We start from the raw sequence: 18,608 nt of genomic DNA, 5'->3' as shown, positions 1-18,608 counted from the left end.
GCTACCGCAGATGGTTGAATTCAAAATCTACTGATGATCGTGAAACCATTGTTGATTGTTGAGAAAAACCCATCTGCTTCGGTAATGTCCTTTAAGGAAGGAACTGGCTATCTTCACCTGGTCTGGTCTACATACGACTCCAGACCCACAGCAATATGGTTGACTCTCAACTGCCCTCTGAAATGGCCCAAGCAAGCCACTCCGTTCAAGGGCAGGTGGGGATGGGTGGCATGGTGACTCAGTGGTCAGCACTGCTGCCTCACAGTGGCAGGGTGCCAGGTTCGATTCCAGTCTCCCCCGACTGTCTGTGTGAAGTTTGCACGTTCTCCCCGTGTCTGCGTGGGTTTCCTCCCATAGTCCAAAAGATCAGGTGAATTGGCAGTGCTAAATTGCCCATAGTGTTAGGTGCATTAGTTAGGGGGAATGGGTCTGGGTGGGTTACTCGTCGGAGGGTCGGTGTGGACTAGTTGGGCCGAAGGGTTTGTTTCCACACTGTAGGGGAATCTAATCTAATCAAATACTGGCCAGTCAGCGAGGCCCATATCTGACAAATAAAAGATAGTTTACCAAATGTATTGTAACTGTACCCACATCCCCCCGCTTCCTCTGGAAATTCATTCCACTCACAAACCATTCTCTGTGTTATCAAATAAAATTACCCCTCAGGACCTTTTCAACTCTTTCTCCTCTCACCTTAAAAATATGCTCCCTATTTTTGAAGTTCCACAGCCTGGGGAAAATACAGCTGCCATTCACCTTATCCATATCTCTCATGATTTTAAAAACTTTCTGTAAGGTCACCTGTCAACCTCCTGTACTCCAGTGAAAAATAGTCCCAGTCTATCCAGCCTCCCCTTATCATTCAAACCCTCCAATCCCAGCAACGTCCAGGCAAATCTCTTCTGAACCTTCTCCAGCTTAATAATAACCTTAAAGCAGGCAGTCCACTCAAAAACAACACGTTTGAAAGTGTTGGATAATAAATCTATCCAATTCTGGTCTCCTTCCTATCGGAAGGATGTTGTGAAACTTGAAAGGGTTCAGAAAAGATTTACAAGGATGTTGCCAGGGTTGGAGGATCTGAGCTACAGGGAGAGAGGCTGAACAGACTGGGGCTGTTTTCCCTGGAGTGTCAGAGGCTGAGGGGTGATCTTCTAGAGGTTTATAAAATCATGAGGGAGCATGGATAGGGTAAATGGACAAGGTCTTTTTCCCTGGGGTCGGGGAGTCCAGAACTTAGAGGGCATAGGTTTAGGGTGAGAGGGGAAAGATATAAAAGAGACCTAAGGGGGCCACTTTTTCACACAGAGGGTGGTACGTGTATGGAATGAGCTGCCAGAGGATGTGGTGGAGGCTGGTACAATTGCAACATTGAAGAGACATTTGGATGGGTATATGAATAGGAAGGGTTTGGAGGGTATGGGCCAAGTGCTGGTAAATGAGACTAGATTAGGTTAGGATATCTGGTCAGCATGGACAAGTTGGACCGAAAGGTTTGTTTCCGTGCTGTACATCTCTATGACTCCATGACAAGCTTCTATTCCCATCCCCATGAGTGGCAAGGAATAAAGGAGGGAAAGAGAGTAGATGGGAGGGGGAAGTGAAGAGATGGATTTATTCTTTTATTCCCATGTGGGGATGTACACATTGCTGACAAGGCTGGTATTTGCTGTCCATGCCTGACTGCCCTTGAGCTATTTGGCTGTCAAGACCATTTGAGAGGGCAGTTAAGAGTCAACCGCATTGCTGTGTGTCTGGAGCCACATACAGACCAGGCAATGACATATGAACATACAAACATATAACAGCAAATTTCCTTCCCTATGGAATGTTGGTGAACCAAGTGAGTTTCTACAATTGGCCTGGTCGCCATTCTAATGTGTCTTTTAATTAAATTTTGCCGTGTGTCTTGATGGGACATGAATCCGTGTCTCCAGCATTACCCATACAGGGAGAACAGTGATGTAAATACAGAGGGAGAGAGAGACATTGGGAAGAAAGTGTACCACACAGAAAAGGGGAAACTGATACCATCTCAAATGTGAATATAAAATTACTGCTCGCTAAACAATTAGGATGTGCATTATTTCAACATTGCATTTCATGTTGAGGACGATATTCCAGTTTCACTTCAAGTCTGCAGATATTTCACATCATCTGTCTTCGCTTCATAAATCTTGAAGGAAAATACAGATTTGGCAAGTTGAGTATGGACTATTTTGAAGAACAGCTGATAAAATGAAATAGTGTACCCCATCCAAAACTCGCACGAGAGACAATTTCAGGAACTAATCATTAACAGAGAAATATACTTTCTGAAATGTACTCCTGGCTGGCTGCTAAAGTTTTAACCTTTTGAAGTTTGACACTGTCATCCTCACGGATCACAATACTTCCAGGTTTCATAGCACCCGCACACATTATAAAATGATGCCCATACAGCAAAGTCTCTGTCATTAATATCAGTCAGGAAGAGCGGGGCTCCCTGAGGAACGCGAGTACTATCTTATTTAAAGACATTCGCCGCTGTTTCATGTCACTCACCTGATTTCACATTCACGTTGTAGCCATTCCATTAGCTTGGTTACTGCGGAGCTAACGTTGACATTACTGCGTGTTTCATCATCACTCGGTTCCTTACTGTCTTTTAAACTCTGTGCCATAGGTTCTGACCAAGGAGACAGACGAAGCCAAGTTAATCGTCGAGTATGTTAAGAACACACACGCTGTGACACACAACCAGTACGATCTGGAAGTGATGGAGGTGAGTGCTGTGGGGGCGTTTCATGGCCTGTGTTTGGCCAGGCCTTTCGGGTGGTAATGTGAGGTTTGGAGTTGCCTCCCTTTCCAAGGAGGCTCCTGTCAGAGGCCAGGCAAAAGTGAGGACTGCAGCTGCTGGAAATCAGAGTCTAGATTAGAGTGGCACTGGAAAAGCACAGCATCCGAGGATCAGGAAAATCGTTGTTTCAGGCAAAAGCCCTTCATCAGGACTGGAGGCAGGGAGCCTCCAGGTTTTGCCAGAGGCCTGCAATTGTTTCCTGTCTCCAGGGGGCAGTTCCTGACACTGATAGAGAGCACCACCGAGCTCTTACAGAGCAGAAGGAGGCCATTCAGCCCGTCATGTCTACATATGCAACATGGCATAATGGCATTCTGCCTTTTCCCTGTAACCCTACACATTGTCTTTTCCCTGCGACATTGAAGGGAATCCAGGGCGGGGACCTAGCTCCTGCCCATTCCTTTCGGTGCCTCCTCACTCACACTCTGATAACAGTGAGATACGGGCCCTTACGTCTCACTGGCTCCCTGGTTTCTCTCTGTGGGTGTGATTCCCCTGTTAAAACCAGCTCCCAGGTTTGTTTCAGGTGAATTAGTGAGGAGGGAGGCCTTCGGCAGTCAAATAGCTAGCCTAAGGTGCCACAGGAAGAATGGGCAAGTAGTCCGCTCCAGTGTGACAGTGTGCAACACCTTCACTGGAGCTTGTGGGTCTGGACCATATCCTTGGTGCTGGTTTATATTCACCCTGGGCCTTTACAATGGAGCCCTCAATACATGGAGGTGGGGGGGTGTGGCGGGAAGGTAAATGTGGGCACTCCGTGGCGTGTGGATTCTGGCATGGGGCGGTTTTCATGGGGCCTTCCTTTCTCTTTCTGACAGATCTTCAAGATTAAGCGCGAGGGGGAGGAAGAGCGTTTCGAGCCCTTCAGCGAACTCCACAACCGACAGCTGCTCTGGCACGGCTCCCGCATCACCAACTTCGCTGGCATCTTGTCACAGGGTCTCCGCATCGCTCCACCAGAGGCTCCCGTGGTTAGTGACGGTGGACGGGGAGGGAGGTGTGAGGGATTGGTGAGAGTGAGAGATGGGGGAGGGGTGAGACAGAGACAGAGAGACTGGGATGCGATTTAGAGAGGGGTCTGGGGAAGAGGGAAAGGGAAAGAGTGATAGGGAGAAATTCCAGGTGAGGGAAGGGTCCAGGGAGAGATGGCAAGTTCAGGCGAGAATGAAATGGGGTGAGGTGGGGTTTGGGAGAGGTCTGGGGTTCAGGTGAGAGACAGAGGATCAGGGCTAGGGAGAGAGACAGGTGGAGGATTTAGGCTAGAGTTCACAGACAGAGGTTCCGAGAGAGTGAGACAGACAGACACAGGGTCGAGAGGGAGAGTGAGACAGAGGGTCAGAGAGAGAAGGGGAGGGTCTGTCCTGGGTCAGAGTCAGTAGCAGATTGTATGAATGCTCCATCATTTTACTTTTTATTTGTTCTTTCTCTCCCAGACCGGCTACATGTTTGGTAAAGGAGTCTATTTTGCTGACATGGTTTCCAAAAGTGCCAATTACTGTCACGCATCACAGGCCGAGCCTGTGGGGCTCATTCTGCTAGCAGAGGTGGCTTTGGGAAACATGTGAGTAGCAGAATGGCTTTTCATTGTCTCTCTGTGAAGCTGTAAGCTGTCATTCATGTAACTCTGATCTGAGATAGGAACCTTACTAGGCCACTCTGCCCTTTGAACCTGCACTGTTCCTCACTGATCTGTGTCTCAATTTCATTGACCAACATTACTTCCATAACCTAAATCTTTAAAATTTTCAATTAAAAACACTTGGCCACATCAGAATAAGTTCTCTTTATCTGTACAGCCATTAGCCCCAGTGTGGAGCTCCGCTCTGGGATTGGAGCTGTTAGCCCCAGCGTGGAGCTCCGCTCTGGGATTGGAGCTGTTAGCCCCAGTGTGGAGCTCCGCTCTGGGATTGGAGCTGTTAGCCCCAGCGTGGAGCTCCGCTCTGGGATTGGAGCTGTTAGCCCCGGCGTGGAGCTCCGCTCTGGGATTGGAGCTGTTAGCCCCAGCGTGGAGCTCCGCTCTGGGATTGGAGCTGTTAGCCTCAGCGTGGAGCCCCGCACTGGGATTGGAGCCGGTCGCCCCAGCGTGGAGCTCAGCTCTGGGATTAGAGCCGGTCGCCCCAGCTTGGAGCTGTGCTCTGGGATTGGAGCCGGTCGCCCCAGCGTGGAGCCCCGCTCTGGGATTGGAGCCGGTCGCCTCAGCGTGGAGCTCCGCTCTGGGATTGGAGCCGGTCGCCCCAGCGTGGAGCTCCGCTCTGGGATTGGAGCCGGTACCCCAGCGTGGAGCTCCGCTCTGGGATTGGAGCCGGTCGCCCCAGCGTGGAGCTCCGCTCTGGGATTGGAGCCGGTCGCCCCAGCGTGGAGCTCCGTTCTGGGATTGGAGCCGGTCGCCCCAGCGTGGAGCTCCGCTCTGGGATTGGAGCCGGTCGCCCCAGCGTGGAGCTCCACTCTGGGATTGGAGCCGGTCGCCCCAGCGTGGAGCTCCGCTCTGGGATTGGAGCCGGTCGCCCCAGTGTGGAGCTCCGCTCTGGAATTGGAGCCGGTCGCCCCAGCGTGGAGCTCCGCTCTGGAATTGGAGCCGGTCGCCCCAGCGTGGAGCTCCGCTCTGGAATTGGAGCCGGTCGCCCCAGCGTGGAGCTCCGCTCTGGAATTGGAGCCGGTCACCCCAGCGTGGAGCTCCATTCTGGGATTGGAGCTGTTAGCCCCAGCGTGGAGCTCCGCTCTGGGATTGGAGCCGGTCGCCCCAGCGTGGAGCTCCACTCTGGGATTGGAGCCGGTCGCCCCAGCGTGGAGCTCCGCTCTGGGATTGGAGCCGGTCGCCCCAGCGTGGAGCTCCACTCTGGGATTGGAGCCGGTCGCCCCAGCGTGGAGCTCCGCTCTGCGATTGGAGCCGGTCGCCCCAGCGTGGAGCTCCGTTCTGGGATTGGAGCTGTTAGCCCCAGCGTGGAGCTCTGCTCTGGGATTGGAGCTGTTAGCCCCAGCGTGGAGCTCTGCTCTGGGATTGGAGCTGTTAGCCCCAGCGTGGAGCTCTGCTCTGGGATTGAAGCTGTTAGCCCCAGCGTGGAGCTCTGCTCTGGGATTGGAGTCGGTCGCCCCAGCGTGGAGCTCCGCTCTGGGATTGGAGCCGGTCGCCCCAGCGTGGAGCCCCGCACTGGGATTGGAGCCGGTCGCCCCAGCGTGGAGCTCCGTTCTGGGATTGGAGCCGGTCGCCCCAGCGTGGAGCTCCGTTCTGGGATTGGAGCCGGTCGCCCCAGCGTGGAGCTCCGCACTGGGATTGGAGCCGGTCGCCCCAGCGTAGAGCTCCGCTCTGGGATTGGAGCTGTTAGCCCCAGCGTGGCGCTCCGCTCTGGGATTGGAGCCGGTCGCCCCAGCGTGGAGCTCCGTTCTGGGATTGGAGCCGGTCGCCCCAGCGTGGAGCCCCGCACTGGGATTGGAGCCAGTTGCCCCAGCGTGGAGCCCCGCTCTGGGATTGGACCTGGTTGCCCCAGCGTGGAGCTCCGCTCTGGGATTGGACCTGGTTGCCCCAGCGTGGAGCTCCGCTCTGGGATTGGACCTGGTTGCCCCAGCGTGGAGCTCCGCTCTGGGATTGGACCTGGTTGCCCAAGCGTAGAGCTCCGCTCTGGGATTGGACCTGGTTGCCCCAGCGTGGAGCTCCGCTCTGGGATTGGACCTGGTTGCCCCAGCGTAGAGCTCCGCTCTGGGATTGGACCTGGTTGCCCCAGCGTGGAGCTCAGCTCTGGGATTGGACCTGGTTGCCCCAGCGTGTAGCTCTGCTCTGGGATTGGACCTGGTTGCCCCCTGTGATGATGAATAATTAACCCTTCCATTGATTATTTTGTCTCCAAGTGTTGATCCCAAGGATATTGATTGTTGAACATTGTGTTTTCAGGCACGAGTTGAAAAGAGCTAATCATATTACAAAACTACCGAAAGGCAAACACAGTGTGAAAGGTAAACTCCGCGGTGGGGTGTCAGGGTGTGCTAAGGGCAGTGTGGGCAGCGGGCAGAGGTTGAGCCCAGGGAGGGAGGCAGTGGCGAACAGAGTGGAACGAGAAAGTACCTGCTGCAGAAGGTGAACACTGGCACTGAGCTGTGGAAGGTGCCCAGTGCAATGGATCTGGGGGATTTCTCTCTCCTTCTGTTTGTGACACTGATGAAGAACAGCTTGCTGCCAGTGTGTTGGGCTGAGATCACCGACTCTGGGAAATGCCACCACTCCTTATTAGACCTTGTCTCTGGAGTTCCCTCACCCCTGGTTCCTGTTGCCCACCTCCACGTGACTGTGCTAGTTTCCTTCTGTTGGCAAAAGAGTGAGCTGAGTTACATGTAGCATTCCTGTTGGCTAGAAAGTAGGGATGAGTGTGGACCATTCGGCCCTTCGAGCCTGCTGTGCCTATCAGCATGATCATAGCTGATCATCCAATTCACTCCCGTGCTCCTGCTCGCTCCCCATACATTTTGACCCCCTTCAGCTCTAAGACGTTAACTCCTTGAAAACATTCCATTTGACCCTTGAGTGCTTTCTGTGGTAATGAATTCCCCAGGCTCCCCACCCTCGGTGAAGACATTTCTCCTCCTCGCCGTCCTGAATGCCCTGCCTTGTATCCTTAGACTGTGACCCCTAGTTCTGGGCTCCCCCATCATCAGGAACATCCTGCCTTTACCCTATCAGCATTTTATCAGTGAGACCTCACCTCCCCAAACCCCCCCCCATTCTCCTAAACTCCGGTGAATCTAGCCTGGAGTACTCCAGCCTGCCTTTGTAAGTCCATATGGTACGCGATATGGTGTTGTTGGTGGAGGGGCCAGGCAGCCTCACTCTGAATTCAAGATGGCGGCAGCTCAGGAAAGGGAGGGGTGGGCTGCTGTGTACGAGGGGCTGGCCTCGCTTCCCTGTTTGGCTATGGCGGTGGGGGTGGTGAAGTGGGTTCTTCCTGAAGAGCGGCGCACTACCCACACGCCTATCAGAGCAAATAAGCCTCTCCCTCCCGTCTCCCCACAGGCATCGGCAAGACTGCTCCGGATCCTAATGCCACGGTCAAGATGAATGGAGTGGACATCCCATTGGGAAAAGGTGTCCAAACACAAGTCACCGATTCCAGTCTCCTGTACAACGAGTATCCTTTTCTGGGAAACACGGAAAATCTCAGCAGGTCTCACGGTATCTGTAGAGGGAGAGAACGAGAGTTAATGTTTCCGGTCGCTCCTCCTTCAGAACTGGAGGGAGTTGGAAATATGATTTTTTTTTTGTCATCATTGATTCATTGGCCAAATAAGACACAAATGCAAATTTGAAATGGAGCACGGGGCCCCTGGTCTGGAGGTATTGAATCCAGAATTGTTACAGCGTAGAAGGAGGCCTTTTGGTTCATCAGGTCTGCGCTGATTGTATCCAATAATGCCAGTCTCCTGCCTTTTCCCCATAGCATTACTATCCAAATAACCACCAAACACCCTCTTGAATGACTCAATTGAATCTCATCATGCTTGCTTTGATTAAACGTCACTTTAAATCTATGCCTTCTTACTTTTATGAGCGTTTTCAGCTTCTCCCTATCTGAGTTAGATTCTCCAGTGTGGAAACAAGTCCACACCAACCCTCCAAAGAGAAACCCACCCAGACCCATTCCCCTACATTTCACCCCTGTCAACGGCACCTAACACTATGGGCAATTTAGCCTGGTCAGTTCACCTGGCCTGTGGGAGGAAACCAGAGCACACGGAGGGGACCCGCACAGACACGAGGATCATGTGCAATTCCACACAGGCAGTCACACGAGGTGGGAATCGAACCCAGGAGCCTGGTGCTGTGAGGCAGCAGTGCTAACCACTGAGCCACCGTGCCGCCCCCATCTACTCTGAGCAGCCGGCTCGTGACTTTGAAATCAAATCTCCTTTCAGTCTTCTTCTGTCTAAGGAGCAAAGACCCAGCTTCTTAACTTTTTGTTGTTCTGCTTCTTTAACGATTGTATGATTTTTGCTATTTAGACAGTTTTCCATTATTCTGCCAAGAACACTCGCTCCGAAGCAATGCTTTATCTCTTTGCAGCGCTGATGGTTTTGCTTTTGTTCCATCACGTCTTTGTTATTTTCTCCCTCCTGCCCTCTTGCATCACCTTCCGCCACTGTATTGGACTCTAGCAATTAACTCTTTTTCTCTACACAGATGCTGCCAGACCTTACTGAGCACTTGCTATTTTTGTTTCAGATATTTATTATCTATGGCATTTTGTTGTCAAGGCCTGAAGTTGATGTGTTTTTATTTTAAATTCATTGATCTCTTATGTCACAGCGAAGGCAAGCCCCTGAGCTGTAAAATGTTGCTCAGTAGGTAGAATGCTTGCTTCTGAATAAATGATCTGGGTTCACGGCCCACTTCTGGACGTAAGCCCTCACATCCAAGCTGGCATTCCTGTAGTGAGGGAGAGCTGCCCTATTATTAGTGGCTGTTCTGGTACATTGTTGGTGGAGGCCCATGTTCAAGTCCCACCCGCTCACAAGGTCTGAGCAAGTTGATTAAAACATCAGGAATGGATGCGGTTCTGAGAGAAATGGGCTTTGATTTGATAGTGCTGTCATTGAGAGCTGTGCTGGGGGATGACAGCAAAAATCAAGAGGAGTGCAGTCTCTCATACAGACTGCACACTTGCTCTCTCCCTCTTTCTCAATGTCACACTTTTTTTCTCTCTCTTTCGCTCATATTCCCTCATCCCCTCATATTCTCTCTTAATCTTATGCATTCTCTCCTTCTCAGTCTCACACGTTTTCTCTCTCTCACGTACACATTCACACTCTTTCCATCCCAACAATTAGTGGAAGGGCCTTTCCCGTAATAGTACAGTGCAGAGAGAGGCCATTTGGTGTCCATGCTTTGAAAGCCTCTGTCAGTGCTAATCACTTGGCTGAGGTAGTCGGAGCCCCTTTGTGCCATCATAAAGTCTAGGCACAGCCACCTTCCCCCCCCATCCCATACAAAGTGGGACAGTTTCCCCCAGCCCCTCCAAACCCATGGGACAGTGTTCCCCCCCACTGCCAACAGTAGGTAAGTGTTTCTCTTCCCCCCCCCCCCCCCCCCCACCCCCGAACCAAGTGGGAAAGAGTGTTGCCCCACCCCACCCAAAACACCGAATGGGAGAAATAGTGTCCATTCCCCTCTCCCCCACAACAGCGAATGGGAAACAGCAGACGGCAGATAAGAATCAACCGCATTGGCTGTGGGTCTGGAGTCATGTGGAGGCCAGACCAGGTAAGGATGACAAATTTCCCTCCCTAAAGAACCAGCAGATGACAGCAACGATGGTTACATGGTAGCCTTGAGGCTAGCTCTTCGATCCAATTGGATTCCGATTTCCCCACCTGCCCTAGTGGTATTTGAAACCCTCTCTCCAGGACGTTAACCTGGGGCTCTGGATGACAGCACCACCTCCTGGTTTGATGGTGGTGGTGGTGAGGGAGCTGGGGCACAGCCTGCACTGGACAGCCAAGACTTGGTGAAGAACAGGCCACAAGGGAAATTACCGGGGCGGGGGCCGAACTGGGGACATGTAAGGAACGGGAGGCACGGCATTTCATTGACGGAGTTGTCTCCTTGACCCATGACCTTTCAGGTACATTGTCTATGATGTGGCCCAGGTGAACCTGAAGTACCTTCTGAAACTGAACTTCAAGTTCAAAACCTCACTCTGGTGAACGCACTGCTTCTTTGGAACCTCCGCTCCCTAAATAAATTTAAAGAAAACACCATTTGCAAAATTCCAGGCTACCGGGGGCAGTGAAGGATGGGAGGGGGTGGTTGCATCCTGCAAAGGTTTGTTGGGGGGCTGAATATCAGATCTCCCCGTCATCTGCTCAGCTGAGCTGTGCTGGGAGGGAGGTGGGGAGGGGAGCAGAGAGCTTTGGGTAAGCTGGCGTGGTTGGGAATGGTGTTATTATAGCACCCCACCCCCAATCGACAAACTGACAAAAGCCATAAATTAGGATGATTGTTGTTAGAATTCTTTTTTTATATATATAAAAAGGAAAACGTGCAAGCTGACTACATATTTTTGGGTTTGAGTGTCGTAATGGCTGTTAGTTTTAATTCAGCCAGTCAAGTGGCTTTACTGACTGTTGGGAAGCATTTAGTTTACTTGTGAAAGTCCTGACTGGGAGGAGAGAGGGAGGGAACCCACCTTTATTAAGGCAGGCAGAACCAGCACTGTATGGTTTTGCTTTGTATTTGCTACCTTCCCTTCATTTGATGGGCATTTTTCTTTCTCTATAACTTCATCCTTCACTTCAATGTTTTGTTTTTCCATTTTATATAAGGTGAGGAATAAAGGACGGCTTTAAAACAAAACCCTGGTACGTCTGTGTTTATTATAATGTGAGAATAATTAGAATCCCTACAGTGTGGGAGCAGTTCACATTGACCCACCCACAGCCACCCCATTCCCATAACCATAACCCGGCATTCCCCATAGCTAATCTGGACACTGGCCAATCCACCTTAACCTGCATGTCTTTGGTGGGAGGAAACTGGAGCAGCTCGAGGGTGGAATTGACCTTGGGCCCCTGGTGCTGTGAGGCAGCAGTGCTAACCCCTGAACCATCATGCTGCCCAGTTATGCAATTAGTTGTGCCTTTGTAGTTCTTTGTTCGTGTGAAGGGGGGGGTTTTGCAGCAGGTAAGGCTGGTAACAGGTTTTTTTAATTCATTCATGAGATGAGGGCATTGCTGGCTAGCCTAGCATTTATTGTCCATCCTTAATTGCCCAGAGGCCATTCATGGCAATCATTAGACTTTGAAGTCTTGATATTTGTTGAAGTCAGATTTCGCCAGCTGGCCTGGTGGGATTTGAACCTAGGTCCCCAGGGTCTCTGTATTAACAGTCTGGTGATAATACCACTAGGCTGTTGGCTCCCTAGGTTGCACTCCAGTCTGAGGCAAAAGTTCACAGGTTCCAAGTGCGGCAGGATTTGAACCCATAATGCAAGCTGACACACCGCCTGTAGTACATGGGGAATGCTGGGCAGGAGGAGGTGCTGTCCTCCCACTGTAATCTTAAACCCTAAGTGTTGTGCACACATTGGTGTCCTTCCTGCAGCCTGAGATTCTGGAACAACTTAACAGCTTGGCAGTCATTCCAGAGACTGGAGAATTGACTGCGCCTGGCAAGCTAAGAGCAGTTGGATGATACAAACCAAGAGTTGGGGCTTGTGACAGAGTAGAAACCATTTGGATTGATCATTCATCGGTTTTGGTCTTTGGGGGAGTGAGAGGTGAGCCTAGCAATTGAAAGTTTCTCGAGTTATACTTGGAATTGTGATTACTGTCAATGAAGTTTACTCATTAGACCGAACAAGTGATGGCCCAGGGCAAACTGACCTAGGGAGATGCTTAATTAGTGCCTATAAGACATGCAAGGTCCTAAGCACACCACCTAACCCTGGAGATCAAAGTTATTAACACAGGAGAGAATGCAGCTGTCGGCTCATGTTCCACGATAAGTTAATTAGGTCTACACTGTCCAAGAGTGAGGATCACATGGTTATTTACCTGTTTAGCCTGACTTTTTTTTTTAAAAAGATATGCTATTTTTCCATTTACCTCAGAGTGGATCTAACTAATTATTTAAAATGTTTGCCCCTAGGTTTAGTTCACTGTTCAAGATTTTATGTGGTATCTTATGTGTGTTGATTCCTGATATCAGCACAGCAGCCAGATTGGCAGTACCATGGTGGCTCAGTGGTTAGCACTGCTGCCTCCCAGCACATCAGGCCTGGGTTGAACTCCAGTCTTGGATGACTGTGTTGAACTTGCACATGCTCCCTGTGTCTGTGTGGCTTTCCTCCCACAGTTGAAAACTGGACAGGCTGGGTGGATTGGCCATACTAAATTGCCCATAGTGTACAGGGATGTGTAGGTTAGGTGGATTAGCCATGGGAAATACAGGGATGGGTGGGATGCTCTTCAGAGGGTCAGTGTGGATGCGATGGGTTGAATGGCCCAGTGAATGACCCAGTGGTTCTGACTTCCCTAATCATAAAGTGTGCTGAGAGGCTGGTCATAGCCCACATTAACTCAAGCGTCCCAGCCTGCCTCAAACCAAGTCCACAGCGAACGCCATTTCCCTAGCCCTGCACTCATCCCTGGAACATCTGGACCACAAGGGCACCCTATGTCAGGCTCCTACTCATCGACTACAGTTCCAGCTTCAACACCATAATCTGTATCAGATTAATCTCAAAAATCTCTGACCTAGGTCTCAGCTTCACCCTCTGCAACTGGATCCTCAGCTTCCTGACCCACAGACTGCAATCAGTGAAGATGGACAACAGCACCTCCTCCCCAATAATACTCAAACACTGGAGCCCCCCCCCCCCAAAGGATGTTTTCTCTGCCCTCTACTATACTCCCTGTACACTCACAACTGTGTCTCCAAATTCTGAATAAATGCCATCTCCAAGTTTGCTGATGACACTAATGTGGTAGGATGGATATCAAACAATGAGTCAGAATACAAATAAAGGGCTTAGTATCATAGTGCAATAATAACAACCTCTCTCAATGTCAGCAAAAGAAAGGAACTGATCATTGACTTCAGCAAGACAGATGGAGGACATATACATGAACAGAGCTGAGGTGCAGAGGGTCAAAGATATCAAGTTCCTAGTTGGGGCAATAACCAACCATCTGTCCTGGACCTCCAATGTGGATGCAACAATTAAGAAGGGTTAAGAAATTCAGCATGTCCATAAGGACCCTTACCAACTTTTACAGATGCAGCATGCTCTCCGAGTGCAGAATGGGCTGGTATGACAACTGCTCTGCCCAGGACTGTAAGAAACTACAGAAGGTGGTATGTACAGCCCAGACAGCACAGAGGCTGACCTCCCATCCACAGATTCCATTTACACTTCTTGTTGCTGCAGTAAAGCTCATCAAAGACCCCCTCCCACCCCGCTAATGCTTTCTTCCAACTTTTTCCGTCAGGCAGAAGATACACACCCACCAACAGGTTCAGGAACAGCTTCTTCCCTGCCATTAGCACCCTGCTGAATGGACTTCTCTAACTTCAAATAATGTTGATCTTGCTTTGTGTACATCCTGTGCAGCCGCAACCTTGTATACCTCGCTCTGTCTGAGCACCCTCTAACCTGTACCTGTCCCTGTTTGCTGTGATCTGCCTGTACTGCTCAAAACAAAACATTTCACTGTACTTAGGTACGTATGATTATAATAAAACAAATCAGTTAGCCTATTCTCTTCCTTATGCATGTTTTATTGAAGACTGCACTTTTTTTTTTAAGATTGGATTCTGGAAACAGGCCCTTCAGCCCAACAAGTCCACACCAACCCTCCAAAGGATAACCCATTTTCCTCTGACTAATGCACCTAACACTATGGGTAATTTAGAATAGCTAATTCACCTGGCCTGCACATCTGTGGACAGAAACCCACGCAGGCACTGGGAGAACGTGCAAACTCCACACAGACAGTCACCCGAGGCTGGAATCGAACCTGGGCTCCCCAGCACTGTGAGGCAGCAGTGCTGATCACTGAGCCACCGTGCCACCCGAAAGCTCACTACATCTGCTAGTCCCAGGCAGTCTCCCATCCAAGTACTAACCACTCCTGAGTCTACTTAGCTTCTGAGATCAGACGTTTTCAGACTTGTATAGCCATAGGCACTGGCAATTGAGTGGTTATAAACTGTGAAAGGTGTGTTCTGACCTTGTTCAGTAGCTCAAAGTACTCTTGCACTTGCAAATTTGTGCTACAGTACCCAAACATTTAGTATATAATCCAGCCTTGTTTATCAGGCAAATGGTGCATAACGTCCAGACTGAGATTTTAAACTGAGGAATTTGTCCCTTAAATGAATTTACAGGATCCTGTGGTGCTATTTGGAAGAATAGAGAAGTATTATCATTTGTCCACTGGCTCAGGACAGGTGATTAAAAGAGCATATAGAATACTTACCTTTGTTAGTCAAGCTATTGGAATACAAGAGAAGGGAGATTATGTTAGAGCTGTACAGTATACAGTATTATGTTAGTCAGGCTACACCTGCAGCACTGTGCAGTTCTGATCAGCGAACTATAGAAAGGATGTGTTTACAATGGAGGGAGCACAGAGGCGATTCACGAGGATGTTGCCTGAGCTAGAATTCAGCTATGAAGACACACTAGATAGTCTGGTTGTGTCGATGCATTCTAAACAGCAATTGCTGGAAAAGCTCAGCAGGTCTGGCAGCATCTGTGGAAAGAGTCGGAGTTAACATCTCTAGTCCAGTGATTCTTCTTTGGACAGTTCTGTCCCCAGATGCAGCTGAGCTTTCCCAGCAATTTCTGTTTTTCTAGGCTGGACTTGTTTTCATTTGAGCAGAAAATATTGGAGGTTGGGAGTGGGGGTGCAGGACTGAGGTCGACAAAGTTCAGAGGGGCATAGACAGTGGATAGGCAGAAAGTTTTTGTCTCAGTACATGGATCAATAACCAGGGTGCACAGTATTAAGGTAAAGAGCAAGAGCTTGCAGAGGGGATTTGAGCAAAATGTATTCTGCCTAGACGCTATCTAGAACCCACTCTCTAAAAATTGAATTGAATTTATTGTCACGTGTACCGAGGCACAGTGAAAAGCTTTGTCTTGCGAGCAATACAGGCAGATCACAGAGTTAAATAGCAGGGATAAGTAAATAATAGGGAAACAGCAGCAAAAACAAAAACACAGGTGCAGGTGACTGCTAAGAGTCTGTGAGTCAAGCAAATGTATGTATTCCCCAAAACATTTGAGGACTATTCAGATGAACACTTGATACACCATAGACAAACAAGGCTAAGTGTTGGAAAATGGGATGAATAGAAAAGATGGATCACATGCACACAATGGGCTGAGGGTCTTTAAAACTTAATAATTAACATCACACTAATTGTATTCAGTACATACATGGCCTTGAGCATGATTTGTTTTGGTTAAGAATCACACAACAGGTTATGATTTGGAGATGCCAGTGTTGGACTGGAGTGTACAAAGTTAAAAAATCAGACAGCACCAGGTTATAGTCCAACAGGTTTAATTGGAAGCACTAGCTTTCTGAGCACTGCTCCTTCATCAGGTGGTTGTAGAGTATACAAGTGTAAGACACAGAATTTATAGCAAAAGTTTACAGTGTGATGTAACTGAAATTATACATTGAAAAATATCTTGATTGTTGAGTCTCTCATGACCATGATAGTTTCACTTTTTAGATTAGAATCAATCTAAACATTATGGCACAGACAGGGAACACAGGGGGCTAACACCTTCAACATCTTAACATCTTATCTGGGCTGACACCAATTGTTACAGTTAACCTGAGAATGTAACTTTTAAAAAGGTTTTGTGATTTACACATGAAAGAAGTGAAACTATCATGGTCATTCTAACAGATGAGAGACTCAACAGACAATTAAGGTATTTTTCAATGTATAATTTCAGTTACATCACACTGTAAACTTTTGCTATAAATTCAGTGTCTTACAAATGTGTCCTCCACAACCACCTGATGAAGGAGCAGCGCTCTGAAAGCTGGTGTACTTCCAATTAAACCTGTTTAACTGTGACTTGGGGTTGTGTGATTTTTAACACCAGGTTATAGTCCAACAGGTTTATTTAGAAGCAATAGCTTTAGGAGCACTGCTCCTTCATCAGGTGGTTGTGGAGTATAGGACCATAGGACACAATTTATAGCGAACGTTTACAGTGTGATGTAACTGAAATTATACATTGAAAAATACCTTCAATGTTTATTAAGTCTCTCATCTTTTAGAATGGGTAAGTTAATTTCACTCCTTTCATATGTAAACCCAGAACTTTCTTAAAGTTACATTCTCAAGTGAACTTTTAACACGTTGGCCCAGATAATGCACTGAAGGTGTGAGGTGCCCTCTGTGAGGCTGTCTGAGCCCCAGTGTTCAATGAACTTGAGAATGTAACTTTAAGAAAGATTTACATATGGAAGAACTGAAACCAAGATGCCAATTCTAAAAGATGAGAGACTTAACAAACAATCCAGGTCTTTTTCAATATAAAATTTCAGTCACTCCACAACCACCTGATGAAGGAGCAGTGCTCCGAATTAAACCTGGTGTTGTGTGATTTTTAACTTAGCTACAATCATATTTTATTTGGAGTTAGGGAATGTTTGAAGAGTGCTGCTTGGAAGGGAATCTGGCAGGAGGCTCTGTTATACTGGACATCCCCTGTCCCTCAGTATCTCTCTACCCTGTTAATACTGTTATTATTACGGGGAAATCTCCAGCCTCCTAAGAGGACTGAGAAATTGGGATTGGAGCAGGGCCGGGACTCGAACCCACCATCCCCCGTACCACCTTGTACTAGCCGGCCGCCTGTCAGGCTAGGGGGACGATCGCGCGGCGCCACCCGCGGTTCGGCGGCGCTGCCCGCGGCTCCTCTTGGGCTTTTGTTTCTGCCGCCCCGGGATCACCCAGAATGCCGCGCGGCTCCCTTTGAAAAGCGGCGCGGCCGATTCAAGATGGCGGAGGTGGAGGAGCTGCCGGATGAGAGTGAGTCCGGGGGCGGCGAGGAGGGTGGTGGAGGGGACCGGCAAGGGAGACGAGAGGGACAGACCCCCCCCCCCCCAACTCCACCTCCTCTCAGCCACATCCCCTCCCCGTGAGCAGGAGGTCGAGTCTCCGGCGGAGTCTGCCCGATGAGGGCCGAGGATCCGACACTGACTGACAGGCCGGGGCCGGAGCCAGAGCCAGATCCGCCCCCGACCCAGGGCCGTGGGTGGGGGGGCAGACAGCAGAGCCCAGCTCCCGGATCCGCACCGCAGACTGAGAGGTTGGGGAACCTACCGCTGCTGGAGGCGGACCCCCCCCCCCCCCCTCCTCCTCCTCCCCGGGAACACCTCACCTCCACCTGGAGCTGCCTGTGGCTGTGGGGCGGCTGTCAGACTCAGACTGGTCTCCCCCTGCCCCTGTATCCTGGGGCCCTCCGCCTAGGCCAGGCTCTCCTTCCACCCCCCCCCCCCACCCACCCTGACTCTGAGTGAGGGGCTGATGGATCCCCGGCTGGAACAGATAAATCACAGCAGGAGAGTGGGAGCTTTAACACACTTCCCACTGTTGGAAGAAAAGTTGTGCTACTGTTTACTTAAATTTGCAACTGAGTGTAGATCCTGTGCGTGTACGTTTTGTTTTTGTTTGATGTGAATTTTTGTATGTGATGGATTTGAAGGCTGCCTGACAAATGTGACTTTATGCTGGGGTTAGTTCTGCTTTGCCAGAAAACTGAGTTTATTTGGATCAAAGAGATTCTTGGGGTCCCCCTTTTTTCTTTTTGGAATAAGTGGCTTGGCGGTGTGGGTGCTGGAAATGTACACGAGGGGCTGAGTGACCTAAAAGGTGTGGGATGCTGTGTAGCATATTGTATTCAATGCACTTCTCATTGGCCCATCATTCAAAACTATCACCAGTGATTCTGATGAGGTCCTGTTCTTGGATCGCCTTTGCTAATGTGGTCTCAAAGTAAATTTCTGGAATTCCCTATCATGTTTGCAAATCTACTCAATTGCTTTAACCCTTCCTATCTTTGTAATCTTTTTCAGCACCTCCATCCTCTGTAATCTGTGCTCTAATTTTGGAGAAAGTGAGGATGCTAGAGATCAGAGTTGAAGAGTGTGATGCTGGAAAAGCACAGCTGGTCAGGCAGCATCTGAGGAACAGGAGAGTTGACCTTTCGAGCATAAGCCTTTCATCGGGAGGGGGGTACCAAGAGGGCAGGAA

General features: G+C 49.5%; 2 protein-coding genes across 2 annotated transcripts in view; both read left to right on the top strand.

Moving 5' to 3' along the window:
• parp1 (poly (ADP-ribose) polymerase 1) overlaps positions 1-11,174 on the top strand; it is a 67,521-nt gene extending 56,347 nt beyond the window's left edge. Inside the window, exons 18-23 of the mRNA XM_087984170.1 lie at positions 2,666-2,764; positions 3,658-3,810; positions 4,273-4,400; positions 6,726-6,787; positions 7,839-7,953; positions 10,444-11,174. Of these exons, the coding sequence (XP_087840296.1) occupies positions 2,666-2,764; positions 3,658-3,810; positions 4,273-4,400; positions 6,726-6,787; positions 7,839-7,953; positions 10,444-10,525 (639 nt within the window). The 3' untranslated portion in view covers positions 10,526-11,174. The remainder of the gene's footprint in view (positions 1-2,665; positions 2,765-3,657; positions 3,811-4,272; positions 4,401-6,725; positions 6,788-7,838; positions 7,954-10,443) is intronic.
• Positions 11,175-17,339: 6,165 nt separating this feature from the next.
• lin9 (lin-9 DREAM MuvB core complex component) overlaps positions 17,340-18,608 on the top strand; it is a 116,494-nt gene continuing 115,225 nt past the window's right edge. Inside the window, exon 1 of the mRNA XM_087984165.1 lies at positions 17,340-17,384. Within this exon, the coding sequence (XP_087840291.1) occupies positions 17,354-17,384 (31 nt within the window). The 5' untranslated portion in view covers positions 17,340-17,353. The remainder of the gene's footprint in view (positions 17,385-18,608) is intronic.

Source organism: Chiloscyllium plagiosum, unplaced genomic scaffold (assembly GCF_037043375.1).
Source record: "Chiloscyllium plagiosum isolate Xiang-an unplaced genomic scaffold, Cpla_swu_hap1 HiC_scaffold_3, whole genome shotgun sequence".
In the NCBI taxonomy this organism is placed as follows: Eukaryota; Metazoa; Chordata; class Chondrichthyes; order Orectolobiformes; family Hemiscylliidae; genus Chiloscyllium; species Chiloscyllium plagiosum.
The sequence above is the reverse complement of the archived record's forward strand: the minus strand, read 5'-3'. Positions and strand labels throughout refer to the sequence as shown.